The 26,216-nt window shown below is 34.5% G+C and overlaps 3 protein-coding genes across 3 annotated transcripts; 2 read left to right on the top strand and 1 right to left on the bottom strand.

The window, feature by feature from the left end:
* The first annotated feature begins 4,377 nt into the window (after positions 1–4,377).
* On the top strand, positions 4,378–10,365 carry LOC144835742 (CMP-N-acetylneuraminate-poly-alpha-2,8-sialyltransferase-like). Its single transcript, XM_078690827.1, has 4 exons — positions 4,378–4,689; positions 6,566–6,676; positions 7,444–7,944; positions 8,456–10,365. Exons 1-4 carry the CDS (start codon positions 4,556–4,558, stop codon positions 8,709–8,711), a joined length of 1,002 nt encoding a protein of 333 aa, XP_078546953.1. The 5' UTR covers positions 4,378–4,555; the 3' UTR covers positions 8,712–10,365.
* Positions 10,366–13,151: 2,786 nt separating this feature from the next.
* Positions 13,152–14,295, top strand: LOC144835709 (thioredoxin domain-containing protein 17-like). The gene is made up of 4 exons (XM_078690777.1): positions 13,152–13,418; positions 13,563–13,644; positions 13,792–13,873; positions 14,081–14,295. The coding sequence occupies exons 1-4, from the start codon at positions 13,274–13,276 to the stop codon at positions 14,147–14,149; spliced, it is 378 nt and encodes a 125-aa protein (XP_078546903.1). The 5' UTR covers positions 13,152–13,273; the 3' UTR covers positions 14,150–14,295.
* Positions 14,296–14,880: 585 nt separating this feature from the next.
* Positions 14,881–21,103, bottom strand: LOC144835708 (nucleolar complex protein 4 homolog B-like). Its single transcript, XM_078690776.1, has 11 exons — positions 20,972–21,103; positions 20,254–20,454; positions 19,784–19,882; positions 18,820–18,990; positions 18,175–18,309; positions 17,723–17,885; positions 17,353–17,413; positions 16,946–17,056; positions 16,396–16,562; positions 15,708–15,895; positions 14,881–15,216 (listed from the first exon to the last, which is right to left on the bottom strand). The coding sequence occupies exons 1-11, from the start codon at positions 21,101–21,103 to the stop codon at positions 15,100–15,102; spliced, it is 1,545 nt and encodes a 514-aa protein (XP_078546902.1). The 3' UTR covers positions 14,881–15,099.
* Between the last annotated feature and the right edge of the window lie 5,113 nt (positions 21,104–26,216).

Genomic DNA, 26,216 nt, shown 5'->3' with positions numbered 1-26,216 from the left:
GTCACGCAATCCATTTTTCAACAATATAGTAGTATAATAACATTTTGATTGAATAGTGAGGGATTAGTTACAGTTTGACTTTGAATAAACCATTAGTAATTTACTGAAAATCCAAAATTATTCAATTAAAGAAACGCTCAACACATGAGAAATAGATGTCGGTCGATAAACTTCTGACGACGACTAAAACAACGACAATCAGCTAAATGCTAGTGATTTTATTTCATCTCTGGCTTGTTACATTTTTCATGACACATTACCGGACTTCCCCCTCCTCTCGCAATGAACGACAGTACAGATCTTCCCTATCTAGGCTCGTGTATGTAGCATACTACGTTATTCACAAATTACCCACGCATAGCAGTGTTAGAGCCATCACAGATTACCTCTAATAGATCAATCATTCATACATGAATTCAAAAATTCATCGACAAACGAAATATAGCCTATATTCATTCCTTTTAAATATTAGGCATATTGCCAAGGCTAATAATCGATTTGTCCATAATTATTGAGTTTTGCCGGGGGTTTTCCATAATCTAAGGCCAATTTTTAGGCCAAATCATAATTGTGCGTATTCTGTATTTCCGATGCGTGTAGTACCCTATTTATCTTCATTTCCGTACGTTCGTAAATATTAGGCCGAATTTCCGTAGTAATTTATAGACGTTCCGAAATTTGAACCGTGTTATACCGGTAGCAGAGCAAAGTTTGCTTCTTTCTGCAAATGTCCTATCATTCTTTTCTATGTTTTATTTGGAGTGTGGTTTAAAACAACACTTTTGTAAAGTTTATAGTGGATAAATAAAAATGAATGTTTGGAAATGGTGGTTTTAACATCTGACTTTATTTAGCATTTTTAAATGAATTAAAATTCCAAATTATACAATTTAACCTTTTGCTCAATATATTTATAGCAACAGCTTCATATTTTTTGTATAACTTTTTAAAATTATTAAATTGATAATTAATTTACATTAATTGAGTACAGTTATTAGAATGTATTACCGTACCAAAAGTACCTTAATCGGGGACCTCCCCGTGACGTTCGCATTGAACGAAAAAAAATTATCATTTTTATTTTACGTGCGAGAGTACCATTTGCGGCCATCTAGGGGTGTCATTTAACAATTTGCTTGCTCAAATACTCAGTGTCTACAGCCCTGGAGTCTTTGGGCAACCCTCTTAAAATAGTCTTGCGACCGCCCCTGATAGCTCTATCTATATTTATTTACAGCAATTTGTTGAGGAAACTAAATATATCAATGTAAATAGGTGGTATTGATACAGTTGAGTAGGCCTACGTATCGGCTGGTGGTCTAGAAAAAAATAATCGAATGCTATAGGTGTAAACTACAGTACATGATACCATAGATATTATAGTGTAATATATTAAATTCACTATAATCCACTATACTTCATAGCCACACATACATATTGTAGGTAACCGCAGCGTTCCATTTTTTGATGTACGTCGGAAGGCTATATATGCATGCTGACTGCCAGTGATCGAAACAATAGGTACGCGGTTGTCTAGCGGTGTCCTTTGTACGATTCGTTCGTGCTCAAGCTCACGTCAATATCATGTTACATCCTGGGATCAAAAATTCGTATTATTTTTCGGCAACCAATTCATTTGTTTAACAATAAGGTATGAGTTATTCACGAACGAGTTAACGAATTTTTCAATTTACAAATAACCTTTTGTATTGTGGGGCACGTATTTGGAGGATTTTCAGAGATGAGGGTGGTGAGGTATTGGGGATGTCGGGGGGGGGGGGGGGGGGGGTTCGCCCGAACCATAAAAACCCCCCTGACTATGGGCCTGGTGGTCCGGCTGGTTTGCTGTCCTCCAGCTTTCCAATTTGGTAGTAGACCGTGTTTTATTTTTCATGTGAGCTATGACCATTGCATTGCCGTCAGTACAGACATCAAACTGCATACTCAGTGTCTTAAAGTTGTCGCTAGACACGATCGTGACAAAACGAGTGGAAAACATGGGTATGCCTACACCACCTATTCGGGTTGACATTATGATTTCTACACTCATGCATTATTTGGTATGCTGTTTCAGTTAAAATAATCACTACATATACCTTTGTTTTTGTTTCTTTTTTTTTAGGAGGTGGAATGTTAAAAAACCATCGTCAGGCCTTTACTTATTTTCGCTTGCTGGAAATATGTGTAGTAAAGTATCATTGTATGGATTTTACCCTTTCAACCGAACAGCCGAAGGGAAACCCGTCACGTACCATTATTACGGAAATGCATCTTTTAAAAATGGACACCACATGCCAGAGGAATTTAAAGTTTTAAAACAGCTGAATGCGTCTGGTGTTATTAGGTTGGTTACATCGCCTTGTAATCGTCATCCTAAAACATTCTGACGTCATAGGCCTACATAAGTTAATTAATTAACCATAGCAATCTGTTCATTGGACGTACAACGCGCGCAAGGACGACGTAGGCACAACGCTAGTGAGTTGACCAATCACAAGTGATAATACGGATGACACATCGTGTCCTGATTGGTCAAATTACTTGAGTGCGCTTACGTCCTTGCGTTTAGCGCCAGTTGAAGAAGAAGCGTTTGTATAAAAATTATGGTGCACGAAAAGGAACATAAGAAAGTTACATAAAAAGTTGTCCTCCAATAAAAAATAATTTGTTGTTATTTGTTGTATTTGTAATTTAAGAGGCCATTTTATAGTGTTGGCTAAACACAAGACAGAAAATAAAAAAATAAACAAAAATGTACGTGTCTAAATTGCCTTTTTTATTTAAAACTTTCGTTCATTAAACATGTTGCATTTTTCTATTCTAGTTAAACTATTAAAATATATCTAAAGTTTGGTTTCACTAGGACGCAACGCAATGACGTAAGCGCAACGCAAGCGAGTTGACCATGACAAGCGACAGCAGTTAATGATCTATCGTGTCGTAATTGGTCAAATTACTTGCGTTGCGCTTACGTCCTTGTGCTGCGTCCTTGTGGGAATCAAGCGTAATGATCAGGGCGGCGCGCGATAGATCATCATAGTCGCTTGTGATTGGTCAACTCGCTTGCGTTTCGTTATTATACGTCCCTGGAAACCAAATATGATTTGGTACCTAGGTGCTCCTAAAAACCCTCCTGAAAACAATAAACGCCCGGAGAGTTTATTCAGATAAACATCGTCATGCTTTGATGTAGGATACATCAAAGCATGAACCATTACAAAAAACACACAAATTCACCCCTCTTTTTATAGCTCTCTGTGTGTTTTTGAACAAACTGCGCCGCCAACGTTATTAAAATACAGAGACTCGTTCATCATTTCATTTGTAATAATTTGCCATTATTATTTTAATATTGTTCATACCCTATTCAATATATTAACAAATATATCCAAGACACTCTATTATTTTATTTAGTCATCAAAGCATGCATTATGAATTGAAAATATTACATAATTGTTATTAATAGGACGTAGTTATGGGATGTTTCGTTCCAAAATCAATCAATCGAACTTTATAATGTACTAGCGCACGTGCGCGCAATATTCTTTGTCGCAAGTACTTCTGTACGCTGTGCACATCGATATTTCACCGTAAAATGTGCAATTACATTTTTTTAAATATAGGAAAAGTTAAAAGTATTTTGTTGCTCCTATACTTTACATGCATTAATGCAGAGAAGTTTCACACAATTTGATCTGCATATCACGTGGCTTTAATCCAATGTCGTAACTCTTTATATATATGGCTCTGGGGTCTGTCAGAGCCATATATAGAGAGCCATATATAGAGAGAGTTACGACTTTGCGTTCACGGATTTTAGAAAGTCACGTGGTGTGCACACCGGCCATGTTTGTGTCCAACTATGCCTATGTAGCGTATGGAGTCGAGTCATTTGCTTAAAAATTGTATAACATTCACAAGGCTTTAAATATCGAATTTAATATCAAAACAATCAATTTGTTTAAAGGTTTTTGTTAAGATAATAACGAAATCATAAAGTTACTGCGAACATGATTTTAAACAACAAAATGTAAAAACAATGCATTACTATAGAGAATCGCTGTACAAACTAAACGCGCACGCGTAGAGCGTGCATGGAGCGCACAACCAGAGCCGTTCCAAAATTGCTATTTTTGTTGTTTAAAATCATGTTCGCAGTAACTTTATAATTTTTTTATTATTTTAACAAAAACCTTTAAACAAATTGATTGTTTTGATATTAAATTCGATAATTAAAGCCTTTTGAACGTTATACATTTTCAAAACAAAAGACTCAACTCCATACGCTACATAGGAATAGTTGGACACAAACATGGCTTCTAATCCATTCGAAGTCGTAACTCTCTCTATATATGGCTCTGGGGTCTGTATAGTCAGAGCGCCACCAGCGTCGTTTGCTTGACTCACTTCTGGAACCAAAGCGATGGCTCAGTATGATCATCATACTAACTGTGTTCACACGACACACAGAGTTACGAGTGCATAGAACAGTGCCAAGCTGATCTACATCATATCCTAGTTAAAACCGAAGGGGAAATTTACAATTTTGGTGGTAATGATGGCGGTCAAGAAGAAGTGTTTATGTGCGTTTATTGTCAGTCCAGTATGTTTGTACATTTACTTGTATTCATCATTCACTACTACCATGTATGTTGCAAGTATGTCCTATTCAGTCAACTTCACTCAAAAGTAAGTAGATCTATGTTGTACTTTAAACTCTAGAGGAGCTGGGGTAGCATGCACCAGTAGTGCTTTAAGCGTGGTTCCCACTAGAACGCGACGTATCGACGCAAAGTGCTGCATTGCGTAATCACAAGTGGGAACCGACGACGACGCAATAGTGCTGCAAACATCGTAGATTTGATTTCAAGCAGGCGGGGGCAAACGCAATGATTGGAAGGGCATTTTCTTACGTTGCATAGTGCGTTACGTTGCGTCGCTAGTGCGAACTAAGCTTTATATAGTGTGATGGCCCTGCTCAAGTTAAGATTGGTTCCCAATATAGGACGTAGCGCAATGACGTAAACCGCAACATTGAGTTGACCAATGACAAGCAACAGTTGGAATAATCAATCGCTTTTGATTTGTCATTTGTTTGCGTTGCGGCTTACGTCATTGCGTTGCGTCCTTGTGGGAACCAATGGGGATGGGGTTCCTTAGCTTAAAAAAGGGGTCGATAATTCAAATTGGGTTAGAAGCATTTGGTATGGCAACGCGTATCGGAAATTCGCAGCTCTTAAGATTTGAGGTCATTTAAACTGTTACCTTTGACCTCATTGCATTGTGCAAGCTAAAGCTTGGTTCCCACTAGCGACGCAGCGTAAGCAAATGCCCTTCCATTCATTGTGTTTGCCTCCACCTGCGTGAAATCAAACCTGCGATTTTTGCAGCATTGTTGCGTCGTCGGTGTCCACTTGTGATTACGCAATACATCACTTTGCGTCAATACGTCGTTGCGTTGCGTCCTAGTGGGAACCACGCTTAACGACTCAAACCATTCTAGATATCACAATTTTAATTACGTTTAATTTTACAGGGTCGTCCTTGCTTAATTCGCCGAATAATAATTGTTTTGAAAAATTTGAGAAAACTACGCCTCTAGATGGCTAAAAATTGCACTCGTAATCAATATTACAGCAAATACAAAACACTATTGCATTTGTTCTGGTGAAAGCTTTATTGAGCTTATTTGATCTTTTCCATCTTTGCATCTTTTATTTACTTTGAATTAATCTGTAACAACTTATCAAGTTGTTGATCAAATAAAACGAATGAATGAATGAATGAACTTGGAATTTTTAGGCAATTGATTGGCCCAAACACAACGAGGTTGATGACAGGCAGACCGTTTATCCAGGGAAAAGTAAATAAGGTTTAACATGTTATTCAGGGCTTCTTTAGTTAGTGGTATGTTTTCATTATGATCGCTGATTTTTTTAGAAAAGATTAAATTAAGCGTCAAACATAATGAAATGATCCCCCTCAGAATTCTGATACGTTCAAGACTGAGAAAGGGCAACACGGTATTGCGATGGACTTGGACCAGATTGAATATTTCATATGTGGGGTATATGACGCTAGATTTAACCTTTTCACCAAAAGGCAAAATACCATTAACTGGAGGGCTGGTTTAAAATGTTCCAAGTATTTGGAATTTTAAATTAAGATACAAGCAGTTAATAATAAAAAGAATGATTTCCTTCTTATTTTGTTAACATTGCTGTAGTGGTGTGTTAATACCACCAATACAATGTCAACGCGGTAAAATATAGTTCAAGATCTATTATTTTTATATTAAGTTAAATGCATATATTTCTATTAAACATGAATAGAAAATAGTACTTCTGCATCATTTGCCATTATTTTCGTGTTTCTAGGATGTATGGTTTAGGAATCAGACATTATCTGAGGTAAAATGTCAAATTTTAAATGGCCTCAAATCTTTTATACGAGTTGCCATACCAAATGCTATGCTTTTAACCCAATTTGAATCACACAAGATTTACATTGAAATATAAGCTTTAACGTAATTTATTTAGGGTTTTTTTTTAATATCGATTTTTAGATTATTGGCAAATGTAAATGGGATGAAGCCCGCGAGAAATTCATTACAAAGCATCATCGATATTCGACAACTCTTTAGACACATTAACGAAACAGCGGCAAATACAACAAGGTAAACTTGCCTGAATATTTTTTTTATTTTTATTTTATTTTATGTCTTTAGGCAATGTGGCCAAGGATTACCAATAGTGAATTAATCACTGTCCTATCAGATAGGTGGTAATCCCCCTGATACAGGGGCTATTTTGTGAACCTGTTCACCGGGGTAACCCCCTACTCTTCTCGAATAATGAACTGGGTTCTTTAAAGTGCACACAGGTTATAACTGTGTACACTGGACCTACGGTCGATGTTGTTGGCTCTTTAGGTACGGTAATATAGTTACAGACAGACCGACAGACCAGCTCCCCGTACCGTTTTCTATATGATAGCATTTGATTTGTAAGTAAGATGACTCTTGTCCATCAGTATTGTCTAATCCTACAGTTTTTCAGAAACTGAATTCCTAATGAAAATCCTCCTTCTGAAATTGCGGTGTGTGAGGATTGCGTTGAGGCGCAACATTTCGTTAGTTCATACTATAGCTATATTCATACTATAGCTATATTCGTACTATAGCTATATTCGTACTATAGCTATATTCGTACTATAGCTATATTTGTCACATAGCTATATTTGTACGGGTTATAGCTATATTCGTACTATAGCTATATTCGTACTATAGCTATATTCGTACTATAGCTATGTACTATAGCTATATTCGTACTATAGCTATATTCGTACTATAGCTATATTCGTACTATAGCTATATTCGTACTATAGCTATATTTGCACTATAGCTATTGCATATAATTATAATTATAGCTTTCTTTTCTGCAGAAACACTTTGAATGAGTTTTCGCCGATCATATTGCTCCGTGTCTATCCTAACGATCAGATATCAAACCAAACTTACACCGAAACAGCTCAAGCCAATGGGGAACCATGGATAAAGCCTGCGAACACGTGCGCTGTCATCGGAAACTCCGGAATCCTGCAGGGGAGTAATTGCGGATTGGAAATTGATGCGCATGATCACGTGTTTCGTTCAAACATGGCGCCACTGGAAGGTTTCGAGAAAGATGTTGGAACAAGAACAAAATTAGTGGCAATAAACAATGAACAGGGAAAACATTACGACTGGTGCTCACAGAATAAAAATGATAGTTGTTACCAAACGACGTATCGCTATCTGAACAATTTGGATAATTCCACTATTATATGGTTGACAAAGGCAAGCGGTTATTATCACAAGATGAGTATGGTCAATACTCTACGACTGTTTAAACCAAACATTGTATTAGCACGACCAAAAAGATTACTGAGCAAATATGTTAGAAGGTAAAGATCTATCTATCTATACACTAATTATAATAGCACTAAGCCAGTGTTTCTGTATCTCCTCCTAAACCGGATACTAGCGCCGTTCGAGTTGGGGCACCTTTTATCATCTATTAGAACCGCAAAAATGTATCCATTGGACGGGTACCTACTAGTATCATTTAATTTAAAAAGTAGGCCTAGGAAATAATCAATTGGCTCAAATGTACATTGAGTGGTCCGGCTGGTTTGCTGTCCTCCAGCTTTCCAATTTGGTAGTAGACCGTGTTTTATTTTGCATGTGAGCTATGACCATTGTATTGCCGTCAATACAGACATCAAACTGCATACTCAGTGTCTTAAAGTTGTCGCTAGACACGATCGTGACAAAACGAGTGGAAAACATATGGGTATGCCTACACCACCTATTCGGGTTGACATTATGATTTCCACACTCATGCATTATTTGGTATGCTGTTTCAGTTAGAATAATCACTACATATACCTTTGTTTTTGTTTCTTTTTTTTTTAGGAGGTGGAATATTAATAAACCATCGTCAGGCCTTTACTTATTTTCGCTTGCTGGAAATATGTGTAGTAAAGTATCATTGTATGGATTTTACCCTTTCAACCGAACAGCCGAAGGGAAACCAGTCACGTACCATTATTACGGAAACTTATCTTTTAAAAATGGTCACAACATACCAGAGGAATATAAACTTTTAAAACAGATGAATGCGTCTGGTAGTATTAGGTTGGTTACATCGCCTTGTAGGCCTACATCATAACGTGAAGGTCTGAGTGATGGCGGTAGGCCTACTGCTTTTTGTGTTTCCGCTCGACTCGGACGTCTTTGTTTTGCATATGGCGTGCCCCGACGTCAATTGTATCAGGGAGGTATCCTCCCTAATTGTAAATTCAAGTTTTAAACATAGCTCCACGTTTATACTACTTTTTTAAAATGGTAATATGTATTATCCACTGTTATTGGTATGGAGAAATTAAAATGAATAAATAAGCAAATCAATAGTTAACATGGGGTTGATTACACGGACCGTCCGTTAGTTTACTTTGTTTGCTCGAAGTAGTCTACCACCAAACCATAATGCTCCCCTGCTGGGGGATAACGTTGTTTTCACACTTTGTAAATTCGCACTTATTACACGTCTAAAGCCGTGTCTACACTATCAAACTTTATGTGACAAAAAAAATGTGATGTGCCCATATGGATATGATGATGTCACAGCACTACCATTTTAAGCATATCACTACCATATTTAAGCACATCACTACCATATTTGAGCACATCACTACCATATTTTTTTGTCAAACTAGTTTACAGTACACATCAGAGTACCCTTGTGTCCCTATTTTAAATCTGGCACATTCTGACAATTTTATTATTTTAGACCCAAATACTGTGTCGACTGTCGTAAAGAGATAAGAAAGACGCTGCACCTTGATGTTGATGAAATAATGATTGTACCTGTACTGTAAACGAGTAGTTATATATTTGTATTAAATCGATAAAGTAAAACAGAAAAGTGCAAAGCTTGAAAACACAATTCCTTCGTCAGAGCGAAAGACGTTGGTCTACGTGTGTGTAAGGATCATTACATAATATTGGCATAAATACGTCTTTTTAAAGGTATTATTGTTTATGAAATGTAGAGGGGCCTACTTAGAGTTAAATAAATTGTTTGTGAAAAGAAGTTTCGATTAAAATGTAATTTTGTTTATATCAATTTAATTTAGGTAAAATATCTAGAAATGTAAACAAAATAAATAATATAGGACCTACATCATTTAATACACCGTTAAACCTAGCTCAATTTCCTTCATTTTAAATGCATTAAAGATGTATTGTTCCCCCTTGAAAAAATAATTCTAAAAATGTTTTTTAATACGCCATTTTAATGTCATCTCCTAATAGTTATCCACTTTGATCAAAAAATGGATCAAAAAAAAAATGTATTTACCTAAAAAACTGTAATTTAAAGCAAAAAATAGTCAAAATGGCTGCCAGTCGATGGGTTTTTGGTTGAATTTAACCAAGTATTGCCTATAGAGGGGCAAATATTTGGAACTGTTTACCTGAAAACATAAAGTGTGAAACTAAAATCGGAAAATTTAAAAAGGAAATACAACAACTATTAATAAATAAATACTCACTCATGTAGAGTTCACTTTTGTTACTTTTACTTTTTATTTCTATTTGTACTTTTATTGTTTTATTTGCTAATTAGATATCTGTATTATAGGGTAATGCGTTTAAGAGCTTCGGCTCGTTGCATAACCCGTTTTGTATCAAATAAGTTTTCCGTTCATTATGATTTAGATTAAACTTATAGAAATATTCTTGTAAAAGAAATACTGTATAGGCCTATATATATATTCTGTTGATACAAATAAATGGTACGTATAGTATACCGTGAATGATGATGATGATTTATTTGGTCATTTTATAAGTGAAACATTAATTTTTGGGTTTTTTTTTACGGAAGTAATTATCTTAACTAACAGAATAATCTATCCGAAGTCTGATTTTATTAATCTTTACTTTTCATGTTTTTGGGGGACAATACATCTTTAAACCGAAATCATCCGGCATTGCTATTACCAAGCTTTGAAGTGTATTCATTGTTGGTGCATTCATGGGAAATATCCAAGTTTGACCATGTGGATTAATCCATGGCTTGACATAAAAGATTCTTTTATTTTGCATTTCCATGGCAGAGGTCACTACGTAAAAATGGGGTTGGTCGCATGACAGAATGACAAAAGAGCATACAAAAGTAAACAAACGATCAAATCGTATAAAAGATAAAAAAAAGTACAAGAAAATCAGAATAACAAGGGAATATATATTTGGATGAAGTGTAAAATCATTGTATTGATCATTTGAGAATGAAATGAATAAAATAGTGGTTAACGCCACAAAAGAGAAAAAAAAAGTAAAAAAAGTCAAAAAAATATCACCGAGAATAATATGGAAGGCAATCGCCGCCAAAAATACAATTAAAACACAACGTATTCGCGGAAATATACAACGTCGTACGCGCAGAAATAACGTAAATTTTTTGGGCAGAAAAACGTAATGCGTACTCGCAGAAACGTACAGCGTACTCGTAGAAACGTACAACATACTAACAGAAACGTACAACGTACACGCAGAAACGTACAACGTACTCGCAGAGACGTACAACGTACTCGCAGAGACGTACAACGGAAGTGATTAACTTTGCAAACAAAAATAATCTATTCGAAGTCGGATTTTATTAATCTTTACTTTTCATGTTTTTGTGGGACAATACATCTTTAAACCGAAATAATCCGGCATTGCTATTACCAAGGTTTAAAGTGTATTCATTGTTGGTGTATTCATGGGAAATATCCAAGTTTGACCATGTGGATTAATCCATGGTTTGACATAAAAGATTCTTTTATTTTGCATTTCCAAGGCAGAGGTCACTACGTAAAAATAGGGTTGGTCGCATGACAGAATGACAAAAGAGTATAAAGTAAACATAAAAATTCAAGAAAATAATATGGAAGGCAATCGCCGCCAAAAATGCAATTAAAAACACAACTTATTCGCGGAAATATACAACGTCGTACGCGCAGAAACAACGAACATTAAGCTTGTTTCCCACTAGCGACGTAACGCAACGCAACCTACGTAAGAACATGTCTTTCCAATAAATGTTTGGTCCCGCCTGCGTGAAATCAAACTTGCGACTGTTTGGGTCGTCGGTTCCCACTTGTCGCAATACAGTACTTTTGTGATTACGCGTCGCAATACAGTACTTTGCGTCGCTGCGTTACGTCGCTAGTGGCAATCACGCTTCAATACGTCGCTGCGTTGCGTTACGTCGCTAGTGGCAATCACGCTTCAATATGTCGCTGCGTTGCGTTACGTCGCTAGTGGCAATCACGCTTCAATACGTCGCTGCGTTGCGTTACGTCGCTAGTGGCAATCACGCTTCAATATGTATGTCGTTGCGTTGCGTTGTTTGTGAGAACCACGATTTACTCGCGCAGAAAAACGTAAAGCGGTAAAGCAGAAACGTACAACGTACTCGCAGAACCGTACAACGTACTCGCAGAAACGTACAACGTACACGCAGAAACGTACATCGTACTCGCAGAAACGTACGACGTACTCGCAGTACAACGTACACGCAGAAACGTACACGCAGAAACGTACAACGTACTCGCAGAAACGTACACCGTACTCGCAGAATCATACAACGTACTCGCAGAAACGTACAGCTTACTCGCAAAAACGTACAAGGTAGGCCTACTTGCAGAAACGTACAACGTACTCGCAGAATCATACGTATTTGCAGAAACGTACAACGTACTCGCAGAAACGTACAGCGTACTCGCATAAACATACAGCGTACTCGCAGAAACGTACAGCGTACTCGCAGAAACATACAGCGTACTCGCAGAAACGTACAACGTACTCACAGAAACGTACAGCGTAAGACTTTAGGCTTGAAAGGATGCCAGGTACGGGCAAAAAATTCTATTGATCATACTAATAATTATCGATATATAATAATATATGTTTCATCATTTTGGGGATTTTCATTGTGTACCGCACGATTTTGTTGAAAATAAGGATTGTCCTAGGATAGTTCAAACATGGAGTTATAAATTCAAATTACACAGTAAAATCCCTATTCTTTTGTACACAAATGCTGTAAATAGAGACTGCAGTTCTAAACAATTACTGTGTAAAAAATATTATCAGATGACTAAAATATAGGTAAAATAACTTAAATTTTACGTTTCTTGGCGTTTTTATTCAACTTCATAGTATTTTTTTTTCATGCTAGGCCTATAGCGAAATTATTAACTTTATACCTACCAACCTTTTTTCACTTTCTAGGGAGTCACCAAATAATGGTATCACATTGAGTAAACTACCTAACTACTTAAAAAGTCGGTCTGGCTTTTAGAGCAGAATTTTTCTAAATATTATTTTATTTGGCTATTTTATTCATGTTTTTTTCTTCGTGATTTCTGTTGCACATATTTGTTTTATGTACATTTAACCAGATCCTGATGATGATATAAAAATAATATTTTTATACCTCCTGATGATTATTTAACCAGATATATCAATATAATTATTTTTAATTCGTGCCTGACGTATGAGCTGCTCTTGGTTTCTTCCAAATAAAAATTGAGGGCGCTATTTTGGGACTTTCCCTTTTTGGTCATTTCGTTCTTCTTCCCGATTCTGCTGCTGCTGTACGTGTGGAGTCCAAGCTAGCTAGCTAGGCCAAGTAGGCGCACCTAACTTAATAAATCTCAGCTGCTCTGATAACTGATATACACGATGGTTACTACTAGGACTGTTGAAGGAATAGAAAGCCTACTATCTACACTTGATGAGTACAAGTCTTCTCAAGATGTGTACGTGTTGTTTTGCGGAGGCATCGACCCAGCTACTGGTAAAAGTTGGTGCCCGGATTGCGTGACAGGTGAGGCTAGGATCGGAGAGCGTTTGCGGCGCGGCCAATGCTTTTAAGCTTCGGGCCTAAGCCTAGTTTCTGACACTCACTAGAGCATAGAGGCTACTACACTCCTGCTTATGTACTAACCTCCAATCACTGTATCATTTTCAGCTGAACCAATTGTTGAAGAGGGATTGAAAAAGGCAGCTGAATGCAGCATTTTTATACACTGTAACGTTGGTGATCGATCATAGTAAGTTACAAAATTAACGATTCGTTCGTCCCACTTTTCTTGAGCCGAACGAATCGTCTCCGATTCAACATGTCATACTTGTTATGTTATACTGTACTCTTAGCAGAATTATTGCATTTATGTTCTTTAAACGATGTCTATTTCTAGCTGGAAAGATCCTAACAATGAGTTTCGAAAACATCCAGAATTCAAACTTACAGCTGTGCCTACACTGTTAAAACATGGAACGGTAAGCGCGCCGTCTGGCATTAGTTATTTTCATTATTTTTGTGTAAAGCTCTGTCTACACTATATTGTTGGCCGCAATTTGAGGCTACAATCCGCCCCTAAGAAATGGAACAGTTCCGTATTGATATAATCTTCTTATTAAACCAGAATTCAAACTAGAAAAATGTTATTTTATTGTTTTCACATAATTTCTATATTTTTTTTGCAGCCGAATCGTTTAGTTGAAGATGAGTGTGCAAAGAAGGAACTAGTTGAAATGTTGTTTGAGGAAGATTGAAAAAAAAAAGTAGATGATGAACGATTCCAGTTTACACCAATTTTATAATTTACAATAAAATACAAGTAATTACTCTGTGTATGTGTATGTCAACAATTTAATTTGATATGTATATTTAAAAAGTAAATTAAAAGTACTGCATTACATTATAAGATCTTTGTATATTGTTTTTCACCATGCATTTATTGTTATGGACAGCAATAAAAACAACATACCGGTCAGTTTAGTAAATTTCGTACATTTAGCGTACTCGTTTTCGAAAAACCTTTGTCCTTTATAGCCATCAGCATTGGTTAACAGCCCTACTCGACGATACTGCAGTCTTTGCGGATATCTGGTTTGTGTGTACTTTGAGAACCAGTATGTCTTTCGAAAGAAGACACCAGATGAATGACCGCAGCCGTTTGGTTTGAACTTCAGGCGAATGGAAGTTGTATTTATTTATCTTTGAGATGATTGTTTGTGTATAAAGCGCATTTTAAATACGAATATAATAATATTCTGTTAAATTTTAAAGATGTATTGTCCCCCAAAACATGAAAAATGAAGATTAATTAAATTAGACTTTGAATAGGTTATTTTGTAGTTTTAATACAGTTAATCACTTCTGTAGAAAATGACAAAATAAATGGTTTAATCAACCAAAAACCCATGGCTGGCAGCCAATTTTACTTTTTTTAATTACAGTTTTTTTCAGGTAAATAATTTTTTAGATCTAATTTTTGGTCAAAGTGGATAAATATTATGTGACATTAAAATTGCATATTCAACAACAACATTTTAAATAGTTATTTTTTCAGGGGGACAATACATCTTTAAATGAATAAAATATTGATTGACTTCTCAATCTAGACTTGCACAGGATTCTCAAAGGCTTAGATAAACCAAGTTAATGGAAAGCCTCACCTTTTAATGCAGATCTCTTGTGTTACTGTTTTCAAACCTACAAATCATTCTAAAAGCCAGTAGTTGTTAAATTTATCCAGTTTGCCTGAAAACAATCCAGAGGGCGCTTCAAACTCCAGCGGGACATGCTTCACTTTCTTGTTGATTTCGGTTGTAAACATCTAAAAAGTGGAACATAAAAGAACACAAGAATGAAGAAATATAATTAATTTGATTATACTGTACAGTACTGTCTTTACTACTTTATAAAATCAGGCTGTAGTGGTTCAGATTGTCTTTTACACTCGTTTCTGGGTTCGAATCCTAAAACAATCATGCTGTACTTAGAAATAATATTGTCCCCCTAAAAAACAAATATTTTCCTGAAAAAATGTAATTTTAAAAAAAAATTTAAAATACCTAAATTGTCTGTCAAACAATGGTTTTTGTTTAAAATTAACCGTTTCTTAAATAATTATTTTTGTTGATTTTTTTTTAAACAGAAGTGAATAAATTTATTAAAACTGCGAAATGGCCTATTCAAAGTCTGATTTTTTTAATCTTTATTTTTGGGGGACAATACATCTCTAATTATTATTGTGGTGACTCTATATGAATGACACTAATTCTGTAGAACCAGATTTACTTTTCTAAAAGGAATGTGTTTACAAACCTCATCGTAAGAACTTTCATAAAAATCTGTTAAATCCCATTCAACTTTTGGAAATGGTCTTTCAATGCTGCCTGCTGTAGTAGCTACACCAGGGAGATAGTGATGCTTTAGTGTTTTTAACTCCCAGAGGGAGCTCTCCAATGCTCTGCATTTAGACGGGTCTGTCTCATCCGCCAGGAACGGGTCATCTGGTGAATGTAAAATAATTTGTCGTCAGGGGAGGATCCAGGATATTATTTAACGGATGAGCGCTAACATAATAATAAGTTTTAATATCAAAAATAAATATCAAAAAGTAGTTCATAATTTTATTTTAGCGGTCTTTATAATTCGTCAACTTAGAAAAGAAGATCCAAATTGTCATTTTAAAGGAATAAAACTTAATAGAAACTCTGTCATGTGATGCTTCCTCACAATTTAACAAGATTCTTTTTTATCTTAAAATGTTGAAGTTCTAGTTGTTTTGCTATTGAGAGGGGCAAGCTTGCTTGCTGTAGCGTTCCTTTTCCACTTATATATTTCTTTTCTTGCATTATATTAATTATGTTCATTATCAGTTAGTATATTTATTATGTTACTCTGTATTTTGCTCTATTATTTGTAAAAATTAATGTTATTATTATTTTATAAGTATTTTATATAATAGTATAAAAGTATTCACGCGATATGGAGAATGGAATGTACATACCTTTCATAGCTTCCGTGTCTCTTGCAATGAGCGTCTTACACGTTGGATGACGCTTTATTAAGTTGCAAACAAACGGGACAACAAGCATCACAGCTGGTGGGGGCGCTGTCAGTGCTAAGCTTGATAATTTTTTAGCAAAGGCTGCAACTAAATATGCTGGTAAATGCCTATAAAAAAATAAATAATTGTATTTATTAAGCTAGTATGTCTACACTATTGAACTAGTTTGACAAAAAAAGTGTGATGTGCCCAAATATGGTAGTGATATGCTTAAATATGGTAGTGATATGACATCATCATGTCCATATATGGGCACATCACATTTTTTTGATAGAGTTTTACTTTGCTGACTCTGGTAAACATTTACATTCAAAATTGTTTGTAACACGAAGTGTACATTAGGTATATTGTAGGTTATAAGTCAAGAATCTTGCACATTTTCTCAAATATATATATTCAAATGGTACAGTAATACAGAGTGCAAAGTTCAAATTAAGTATTGAACCAAAGGTACGTATTGGAAGAGGAAGAATGTGAGCATAATACTTACGAAGATGAGAGGAAAAGGTTGGTCAGGTAAAAAAAACGTGCTTTGTATTTTACATGGAATATTGAAGGCTCCAGTAACGAGTACAGCTTCTTGTAAAACTCTGGATATTCTCTACAAAAAATATGAGAAAGAAATGTATTAAAAACATAAAATATTATATTATTAAGTAAGTTCACCCAGGTTTAATTTCTTCCACCCAATGTAAAGTGGTGGATCCAGGGTTTTGAAATAGAAGGGGCCAGGGCCTAGAAATGAGAGCTGAGCTTAATTTGATGTCCTATCTTTTGCATTACAATTTGCGAAATTTAGGGGGTTGCTGGGGGAGGCCGGCTGGGCTCCCTTTGGACCTGCTCCTGATAAGCATGAAATAAGAATTCATAAATGATGATGAATGGTAGGCTACTTACAGATTATGTTCAGTCATCAAGATGAAGATAGCATTTAAGGCCAATAGGCTAATAGCGCCACCTGTCATAGAATAAAAATATAGAAATCTATTATAGCGCAAACGATGCAGAGACAAAATCCAACGGTATTGCGGATACGTCATCCTGTATCAGAGAGTGAGAGATTGAGAACTCTGGAATCGACATGTTAATGTTTTCAGCCAGCAGTGTGGACAGGCAATTGGTGATTAGCGTCCAGCAGTGTGGACAGACAATTGGTGAGTAACGTCCAGCAGTGTGGACAGACAATGGGTGATTATCTGTACTCTATATTTGGTGGGATTATTTTAAAGAATCGCTGATAAATAAAATAGTTGCAATGTTTACTTACCAATATTATATGATGCCGTCAAGAAATCTGTTAACATGACAGGACTACTCATATATGGAATAACCTTATCGTGCATCATAAACAGAACACTTTTGTAGGTTTGGAGCGGGAGTGATAACAGAAGGAACGATAACCACGCATTTGAGAATGCTTTGCGTTGCTCCTGCAAAATACAAGAAATTTCATTTGCTGTTATGAGATTTTGCATTTTTGCTCGTTACACAACTTCTTCCTACTGCACTCATCCATATACATGAGGTATCAAAATGACTGGGATTATTAAATTGTACTGGAAGGTTTTGTACAACCTTTGACCCACCACTTGGGGGGTGGAGGGAAAGGGTTATGGTTTGGGTAATGGAATATCAAATTTAACAGAATTGTACTGTGAAAAGTTGTAAACTATAATTGAAAAACAAATATCTCTCAATTGAAATTACAGAAAATCTAACCTTCAATTGTGTTGCCCTAATTTCCTCATCATCAGTGGGAAGTGGAGTTAAGAAATTACTTAAACAGTTTTCTGTTGGCATGGTAACCTGTTCTAGTAAACAAAGTGTGTTCTTGCAGAAAAGTTCTTCTTCCATCTATCAAAAAAAAAAATTTAATTCAAATAAATTTGCCAGTTTTTATTGCATCTACAAGAGAACATTAAATTAAAACAAACTGATTCTCCCATGAACTATGGAATTATAATGATACTGAATTATAATGGGGACGTGGTTGCAGACTAGTCCATTATGGTCCAGGAGTGTTACAGGAACTTTTACATTTTGTCCCTAAGCCCTCCCTCTGGCTATTGTCGGTTTATCCAAGTAAGCTAGGCACGATATAGACACTGAATTATAATGAGGATTTTGGAAATGAATAGGAATCATGTGTCAAAATTATTATACTGCAATTACTGCAGTAATAAATTTTACCCGTTTATGCAATGATTTAGAAATTTTTTTGTTGGGTAATCATACACACAATTTATCTCAGTAACTGCTGCTACTGCTCAGTACCTAAGTTCTATATTGAAACAAGCTAAAATCATGATATAATTGTGGTTACTGCAGTAACTGCAGGAGAAAATTGACATGATGTCTAAGTACCTTTCTCTGAGCAGGATCCAATTTCTGTACTCTGCTGTTAGTCTCGCGAATCTTTCCACTTACAACTTCTAATGTATAAAATCTCATATCATCATATTCTAAATATTCCTGGAACCTGTTCATCAAATGAGTGAAATCCTGCGTACTTGACAAAAGGCATGTCAACAATTTCTGTGAAACAATCCAAGTTGTAATTAATTGAGGTACATTGCAGAGATATAGCTAGAATCACATATAAGGCATTTCAACATTGAAGGTTATATACAAATCACTCTAAAGGCCTGTTCAGACTACGGAGTTATGCTTTCGTATCGTACTACTCCATATGTCTGAACCAGGAAAGATTAGTGGAAGCATAACTTCTTGGATCTGAACATACCCACAGCTAGAATCAGATATAAGGCATTTAAATATTGAAGGTTATATACAAATCCTTAGGGCCGGTTAAGACTATGGAGTTATGCTTTTGTGTCATACGCGGCGTACAACTCTATAGGTCTGAACCAGGAAAATATTAAGTGGAAGCATAACTCCAAGGCATTTAAATATTGAAGGTTATATATACAAATCCCATATAAGGCCTGTTCAGACTACAGAGTTATGCATTCGCGGCGTACTACTCCATAGGTCTGAACCAGGAAAAGATTAGTGGAAGCATAACTCCACGGATCTAAACATACCCACCCATAGCTAGAATAAAATATAAGGCATTTCAACATTCAATACAAATCCTCTAATAAGTTAGACATTTTCAATAATTTGCTTACAGTACTGCCCCTAACATGTTTCATTTCAGATTTTATATTCAATTGCAAATTTTTCTTTTTCAAATCAATTTCTAATCATTTTTATGTGTATGTATTTATGTGAATAAAGTAATTAGTAAATATATGCTTTCTCCTTGGAATTGGTTAAATTTATATTTTAACAAAAATAACGATGGTTTAAAAATAATGTACAGTACCTCTAAAGGTGACCTTGGAAAGAAATAACCTTGGTTCTGCTTCAATGGATGCCTAGACTCTGCCTCCAGAAGTTTTACAATGGTGCACACAGCAAGCTCCTGAGGAATCAAAACGTATTATTATTATTGGTTTTAATACTTAGTGTATTTAGCGAGTTTAGCTAGAAAATTAGCTTAAATGCAGTATTTGGTAAATAATTTACAGAAAAGTAATTCAGAAGACTGCTTTTCATGTAGTATTGCAGTCAGCGTTTTGACTTTTGTCTGAAAACTAGAATCTAACTGAAGTACATATGAAATGCCAAATGTGTCAAAATGTTTATCTTTTTACCAAGTCAAATTGCCGCCAAAAAGAGTACTGTAGTTTACAGAAAAAAAATTGACCCCACTATACCATACTCCCAGGCATCCTAACAATCTCCCACCCCACCACCGACCTCGATTTCTCTTTCGCTTGCGCCATTCCTCACCTGTGTGATTGGTTTACTACTTTTGTTTGCAATCACGTCAATAAGACATTGAATGCAGTCCTTGTATCTGTCTTGTAACCATTGTTTATATTTCTTATCTTCTTCATCTTCTTTGATAATCATCTCTTGTTTAGCAAGAAGCATGGTGAATATTCTACTGAGACCTTTAATAGCAGCTGTCACAATTGATTTATCTGCATCCTGTTGGTGTAAAAATAAAAAAATTACAATATTAAATTATTATTAGTAATTACCATTATTACTGACATAAACAAAAGATTTTAAATTTCTTTCAATTTAAATCAATTTACATTTATATTTCTTATTTCAAATGAAATTGGCCATACAATTTTTAAAAAAACACACATAAAATAATTATATATACTACTTTCTATGCCTACTAATTGCTCCTGCAAGATTAAGTTCCTTGATTCTTAAACAAAAACTTGATAAATACCCTAAAAATATATATATTAACAATCATTGGTTTGGATTAAAGTGAGGCGTTCTGGCCCACAAAGTGAGACGTTTCGGCCCAACCCAATAGTGGGTCGAATTGTCAAACCAGAAATGGGCCGAATCGTCTCGTGCCGAATCGTCTCAGGGCCGAATCATCCCGAATTCAATTTTCCTGGCTAATCCTGGTAGGCCTACTACTAACTAGGCCTAGCCTAGCTATATATGCTTATTGTTGGATTTATCAAAGAAATACACTTACATGTGTCAACTTCAATATGTCTATTATACAATTTGAATTCTTCTTTCCAGATAATGACTGCTCTACTTTGCTTTTTATTTCTTTTAAAAGCTGTTTTTTTAAGTCGCACATTTCCTTACTGGGCGCAGCCATTTTACTTAAGAATACTTCAATTCCAAAACTGAGGGCGCAATTGTCAAACGAAATAGGGTATTGAAAAATATTCTCGTAGTCGTATATTAAATTTAAGGGATATAGGCCTATCTGGTTTCAAATAAGCTTAATTTTAATTAATTTTTATATACATTTAAAAAAAATTGCTGTGTGCAATAAAAAGATATTCATTGAAATATTTACAAAGTTTGAAAGGCTTATAGCTTGAGAACTCTATATCAAATGAATCCATTCCAGATTTGGACCAAAGACCCTGTGAATTGAAAAGCAACTTCTTTTTTACCTACAGTACTGGTCTTTCAATGCCAGGTAAACAAACACAAGACAATTTTGATTTCTAATAAGCATCTATTCTTTTATTCAATTTCAAATGATACAAAAACAATTGTAAATTTGATAAAAGTATTTGACATTATAAAAAGAAATGAAGCAATCAGTAAATCAATTAAGCATTCATATTTTAAAATCAAAATAAGTATTTATGGTAAACAGCTTTATTTGATATCGTTGAAAGGTTAAAGTTCACTGTTAATTACTGGTACTGTCTGTTACACATTCTATGATAAATTGAATAGTCATTTAAAATGCGTCGTAGTAACACACATTCTGTGTTCAACTTGGCATGAGCTGCACAACATTTTAAAAATATTGATTTATAATTATACTATAAAAAAAACATTGACAGCTGTATGTAATGACATGGCTCTGTGGAAGTATGGTTAAATTATCATTTTGCCTTAAAACATATGTTGTTCACATGACATGACAAACATAACAGCATGGTATTGGTAATATAGTTGTAAGTGCATACACAGTGTTTCTGTATGTCTAATAATTAGTGATATTATTTCTACATAATTAAGAAATACAATTGATTCATTATTCAACCTGCTTTTTTTCAAGTATTTTTCAATTTCATAAATATCATAAAAGACATCACTCCACAAAATGATCCATAGATTCTAGTATAAGCCCACCCATCAAATTTGGGGTAGTGATTTGTTCAGGAATAAGCCCCACCCACTTCAAAATTCCAGGTTTTAAGCCACCAAAATATAGGTTTTTAGTCAATGAAGATGAGGCTATGATATCCAAAATTCTCTAAATAAATTCTTGTTCTTTTTTAAACATAAATTGATAAATTATTAAATTTACATAAATATCAAATCATAATAATAATTAAAAAATCAAAATTAATAAGTCTGATATTATCGGAAGTACAACCGATACATATACAATTTTCTTAAATCATACATATATATAATAAACATAGATAAATTATTAAATGCACATAAATATCAAATCATAAGTAATAATTAAAAAATCAAAATTAAGTCTGATATTATCGGAAGTAAAACCGATACATATACAATTTTCTTAAATCATACATATATATAATAAATAAACATAGATAAATTATTAAATGCACATAAATATCAAATCATAAGTAAATAATTAACAAATCAAAATTCTGATATTATCGGAAGTAAAACTGATACATATAAATTTCATCAAGGTATTCAAATTGCACGTGAATTATTAAAAATAAATAATTGGTTTGAGGATTAATTAAGTACATTATCTTAATTACATGGATAAAGTATAAAATAATAAATAATAATCATATTTCTAATTATAAGATTAACCTAAATATTAATTGACATAGGAAGGACGAAAGACAGTACAGGATTAAGTACATGATAATTATATGCATGAGAATGAAATATATAATATATAAAAGTTGCATTCATCATTCTAATTTACAGGATAAATATTAACTATTAATAGACATAAATTTACAAGACAGTATTGAGTTCATTACTTATTAAGTTTCGTACTCAAAATGATCATTAATTTTTAATTACATACATAATTGAAATATGTCTTAAATAATACAATATAGTTTTCAAATAACTAATAAGTACACTATTTTTTATGGCTTCTATAAAAAGTATAATAGGTGAGGATAGCACTATTTTATTAACATTTTGATATCTATTTTGATGACTAAAGCTCTGTCTATACTAGTCTAGTTGACAAAAAAAGTATGATATGACATCATCGTGTCCATATACGGCACATCACATTTTCTTGTTTGATAGTAGTAGACAGAGTTTTAAAAATATTATTTTTTAAAGAAATACTGGATCCGCTCAGATTAATTTAATATAACGCCACTGTATGAATTAAGTTTATACTTAAATAATAATCTTTTTTTAATTAACCGATCAAGTGTCCAGTACTTTCCTAAATTCATACTGCATAATTATAGATTTATTAATAAGCTTAATATAATCCTTGCTTGTACACTCACAAATTATTAAAAAATATTACACACACACTTGATTAGAAATTGACTGCACTACATAAGTACTGATACTAAATTAGTGGTCCCTAGATGGAGGCTTCAATATAGCACACAGCAGTGAAGAGAATCCTCTTTAATGGGACCACTATCTAGGTAAAAAAATGTGTTCAATATTATGGTCAATATTATCATCAACCATACGTGCACTTGACACACACAATTATTAATTCCTTAACAAGTAAACTCTACCACAAAGCGGCCTTGTTTATTAGTGTTATTCAGTTTGGAAATTAGCCATATACCATCGATCTTTCGTTTTATAATTAAGTGACAAAATAATGAACACGTTATACTTTGATCAGTTTCAACAAGGAACCTCTTCAAACTACCTTATTCTGAGACTGTATTGACAACATACAGGAAGATGATAAGAGTAATATACCAGTTGGAGTAATAATAATAATAATAATAATAAACTTTATTGAACAAATGTCTTTGTATTAGCGGCACACGTTCATAAGATGGTTACAAACAAAAAGAAAAGTAACATTTCAAATTATTAATGTAATGGATCGGAAAGCTTCCGAAGTTTCTTATACCTACATTATTGGTGGCGCAATATATTGCATTGCATTGCTATTGTTCACTACTGGTATTCGCGGGCGTATTTGCATATCAGGTGAATGATTATATCGAATAGGCTGCGTGAGCGTTGGTTCTGCAGAAGTTGTTTTAGTTGTTGTCTGAGTAAGACATGTTATATACTGTATTTCTTTTAAGTGTGGATTCTCGCCAGTACTGTGAGTAGATAATTATTTTCTATACAACCATAATGTTTTACAGTATTACTCCATGTGCATAACCGAGTTAAGTTGTTATCGTTCATTATTTGTAACGACAATGAATTCACTGTTTATAATTTCTCTTTGATATACAGCTTTGTCTTATTAGATAGCATACATGTTGAAGTTAGTTGTATCACATACCATGTTGAAGTTAATTGGATAACTTACCAGGTTGATGTGATTAGTAGTATGAAATTGGTGTATTGGATCCAGGTATAAGTTCGTTAAATGTTATATACAGTAATACTAATGTTATATACAGTAATACTAATTGATAATTAGTGAAGTGACCATATTATAGTAAGCTTGCTTGTGATTGTTTTTATTGTTGAATTATATTACACTGCTGGAAAAATAATAATTATGACGTTGTTTTATATAGGGTTTGTTCCTGTTTAGAAAAATAAATGATACAGAGTAAATGCAGCCTCATCTTGCGTATTGTTTTGTTGCATGGGATACATGGCTTCACAAACCAAACCTTAATGGTCTAAACCTAGCAAATCAATATTAAGGATTCCCGAACCACGACAAATTGGCGTCACGGACAGGATGGATGCAACGTTTCAAGCGTTCCTGAAGGAGGATTGCATTGTGTATTTTCAACAATTGTTTTACCAAACCCTGGATCGTGCATAAGACAAGGAGTATTGGACAGATAAGATTTATGAACTTAATTTAATTTTAGAACGGAAAGTGTATGGTTTTATATATATTACAGAATCTTTGTTCCGATGGACATGGCAGCCAGTGTGTTGTTATTTAAGATGATGTTGTGAATTGATGCTTATACTTACCTTATATGAAATATTGTTACTTTTGTATTACATTTACGATACTTATTTTTTGTATTGAAACTCTGTTTATTGTAGTAGTGTTTAAAGTATTTGTAGTTACTATAATATTGTCACAAATTCACCTTCTGCAATGTCGCTAGGCGAATCTAAATCTGAAGCAGCTGCAAGCGGCGATGGCGTTAATGATATGATTGCGGCATTAACTAATGTTTTAAAAGGCGTTTCGGTTCAGAAAGCTCCTCCGATTAAGTTAGTAAAATTTAAGGGTGTTCCAAGATCTCCTGGGGACCTTACGTTAAAAGAATGGCTTGAAGATTTTCGAATTTATTGTGATCATTATTCGTTGGGCGATGATGATCGATACGATACCCTGATTAGTCATCTTGGTGGCTGTGCGAAGGATGAGGTTAAATGCAGTATGAGCATGTGTGAAAATGGGAAGAATGTGAAAGCGGCTATAAGAATTTTAGAACTCGCTTTTAAATCGGAGGATTCTGTTGCATCATATAGTTCAGCATTCTATTCTAGGCAATTGTTACCGGGTGAAACCTTGGCTGAATATAGCCTTTCTTTAATGAAATTGTACTCCCAACTTGTCGAAGCGTCTCGCCCCTCTGAGCAATCCGCTTTGAGACATCTTCAAGATACTACTTTAAAGCAGCGTTTAGTGGACGGTGTTCGTGATCCTACAGTTAAGCGTGAATTACGTCGCATTGAGCTAGCTTTTAGAGGAAAATCTTTTTTTGATATGCGCGAAGAAGTTCTTGAGTTGTATAAAATTGATATTGTTAGGACAAATCCGCGTGCACATGGCGTAGAATGTAATGAACGGCCCTCAGAACTATCAGAAGTAAAGCGAGAATTGCAAGCATTAAAGAAACAAATTAGCGAAATTCAGCGTTCCCAATTTATATCTAGTCCACCTAAGTTTAATCAAAATTCTACAGGTCCTTTAAAATGTTACAATTGCGGTAAAAATGGTCATACCAAATCTGATTGTGAAATACCTTCTGGGTTGTGTTGGTTTTGTAGAGGAAGAGGTCATTATTCATATGCATGTCCACATAAGAATCGTAGTAGTAATTCTAATACTCCGGGTATCCAACGTAGTGATTCAGATACGCCTACTCAAGATATAATTA

The sequence above is a fragment of the Antedon bifida genome, chromosome 2 (genome assembly GCF_963402885.1).
Source record: "Antedon bifida chromosome 2, ecAntBifi1.1, whole genome shotgun sequence".
In the NCBI taxonomy this organism is placed as follows: domain Eukaryota; kingdom Metazoa; phylum Echinodermata; class Crinoidea; order Comatulida; family Antedonidae; genus Antedon; species Antedon bifida.
The sequence above is the reverse complement of the archived record's forward strand: the minus strand, read 5'-3'. Positions and strand labels throughout refer to the sequence as shown.

What these genes read in the sequence shown, in the direction of transcription:
- LOC144835742 (XM_078690827.1), top strand. Translation starts at nt 4,556, where the DNA reads ATGATGGCGGTCAAGAAGAAGTGTTTATGTGCGTTTATTGTCAGTCCA. An exon ending in ACAGCGGCAAATACAACAAG is followed by an intron (nt 6,677 to 7,443) that starts GTAAACTTGCCT and finishes TCTTTTCTGCAG; the next exon opens with AAACACTTTGAATGAGTTTT. An exon ending in CTGAGCAAATATGTTAGAAG is followed by an intron (nt 7,945 to 8,455) that starts GTAAAGATCTAT and finishes TTTTTTTTTTAG; the next exon opens with GAGGTGGAATATTAATAAAC.
- LOC144835709 (XM_078690777.1), top strand. Translation starts at nt 13,274, where the DNA reads ATGGTTACTACTAGGACTGTTGAAGGAATAGAAAGCCTACTATCTACA. An exon ending in GTGCCCGGATTGCGTGACAG is followed by an intron (nt 13,419 to 13,562) that starts GTGAGGCTAGGA and finishes TATCATTTTCAG; the next exon opens with CTGAACCAATTGTTGAAGAG. An exon ending in CACTGTTAAAACATGGAACG is followed by an intron (nt 13,874 to 14,080) that starts GTAAGCGCGCCG and finishes TTTTTTTTGCAG; the next exon opens with CCGAATCGTTTAGTTGAAGA.
- LOC144835708 (XM_078690776.1), bottom strand. Translation starts at nt 21,103, where the DNA reads ATGGCTGCGCCCAGTAAGGAAATGTGCGACTTAAAAAAACAGCTTTTA. An exon ending in AACCTTTTCCTCTCATCTTC is followed by an intron (nt 16,563 to 16,945) that starts GTAAGTATTATG and finishes ATTTTTTTATAG; the next exon opens with GCATTTACCAGCATATTTAG. An exon ending in AGACACGGAAGCTATGAAAG is followed by an intron (nt 15,896 to 16,395) that starts GTATGTACATTC and finishes TACATTCACCAG; the next exon opens with ATGACCCGTTCCTGGCGGAT.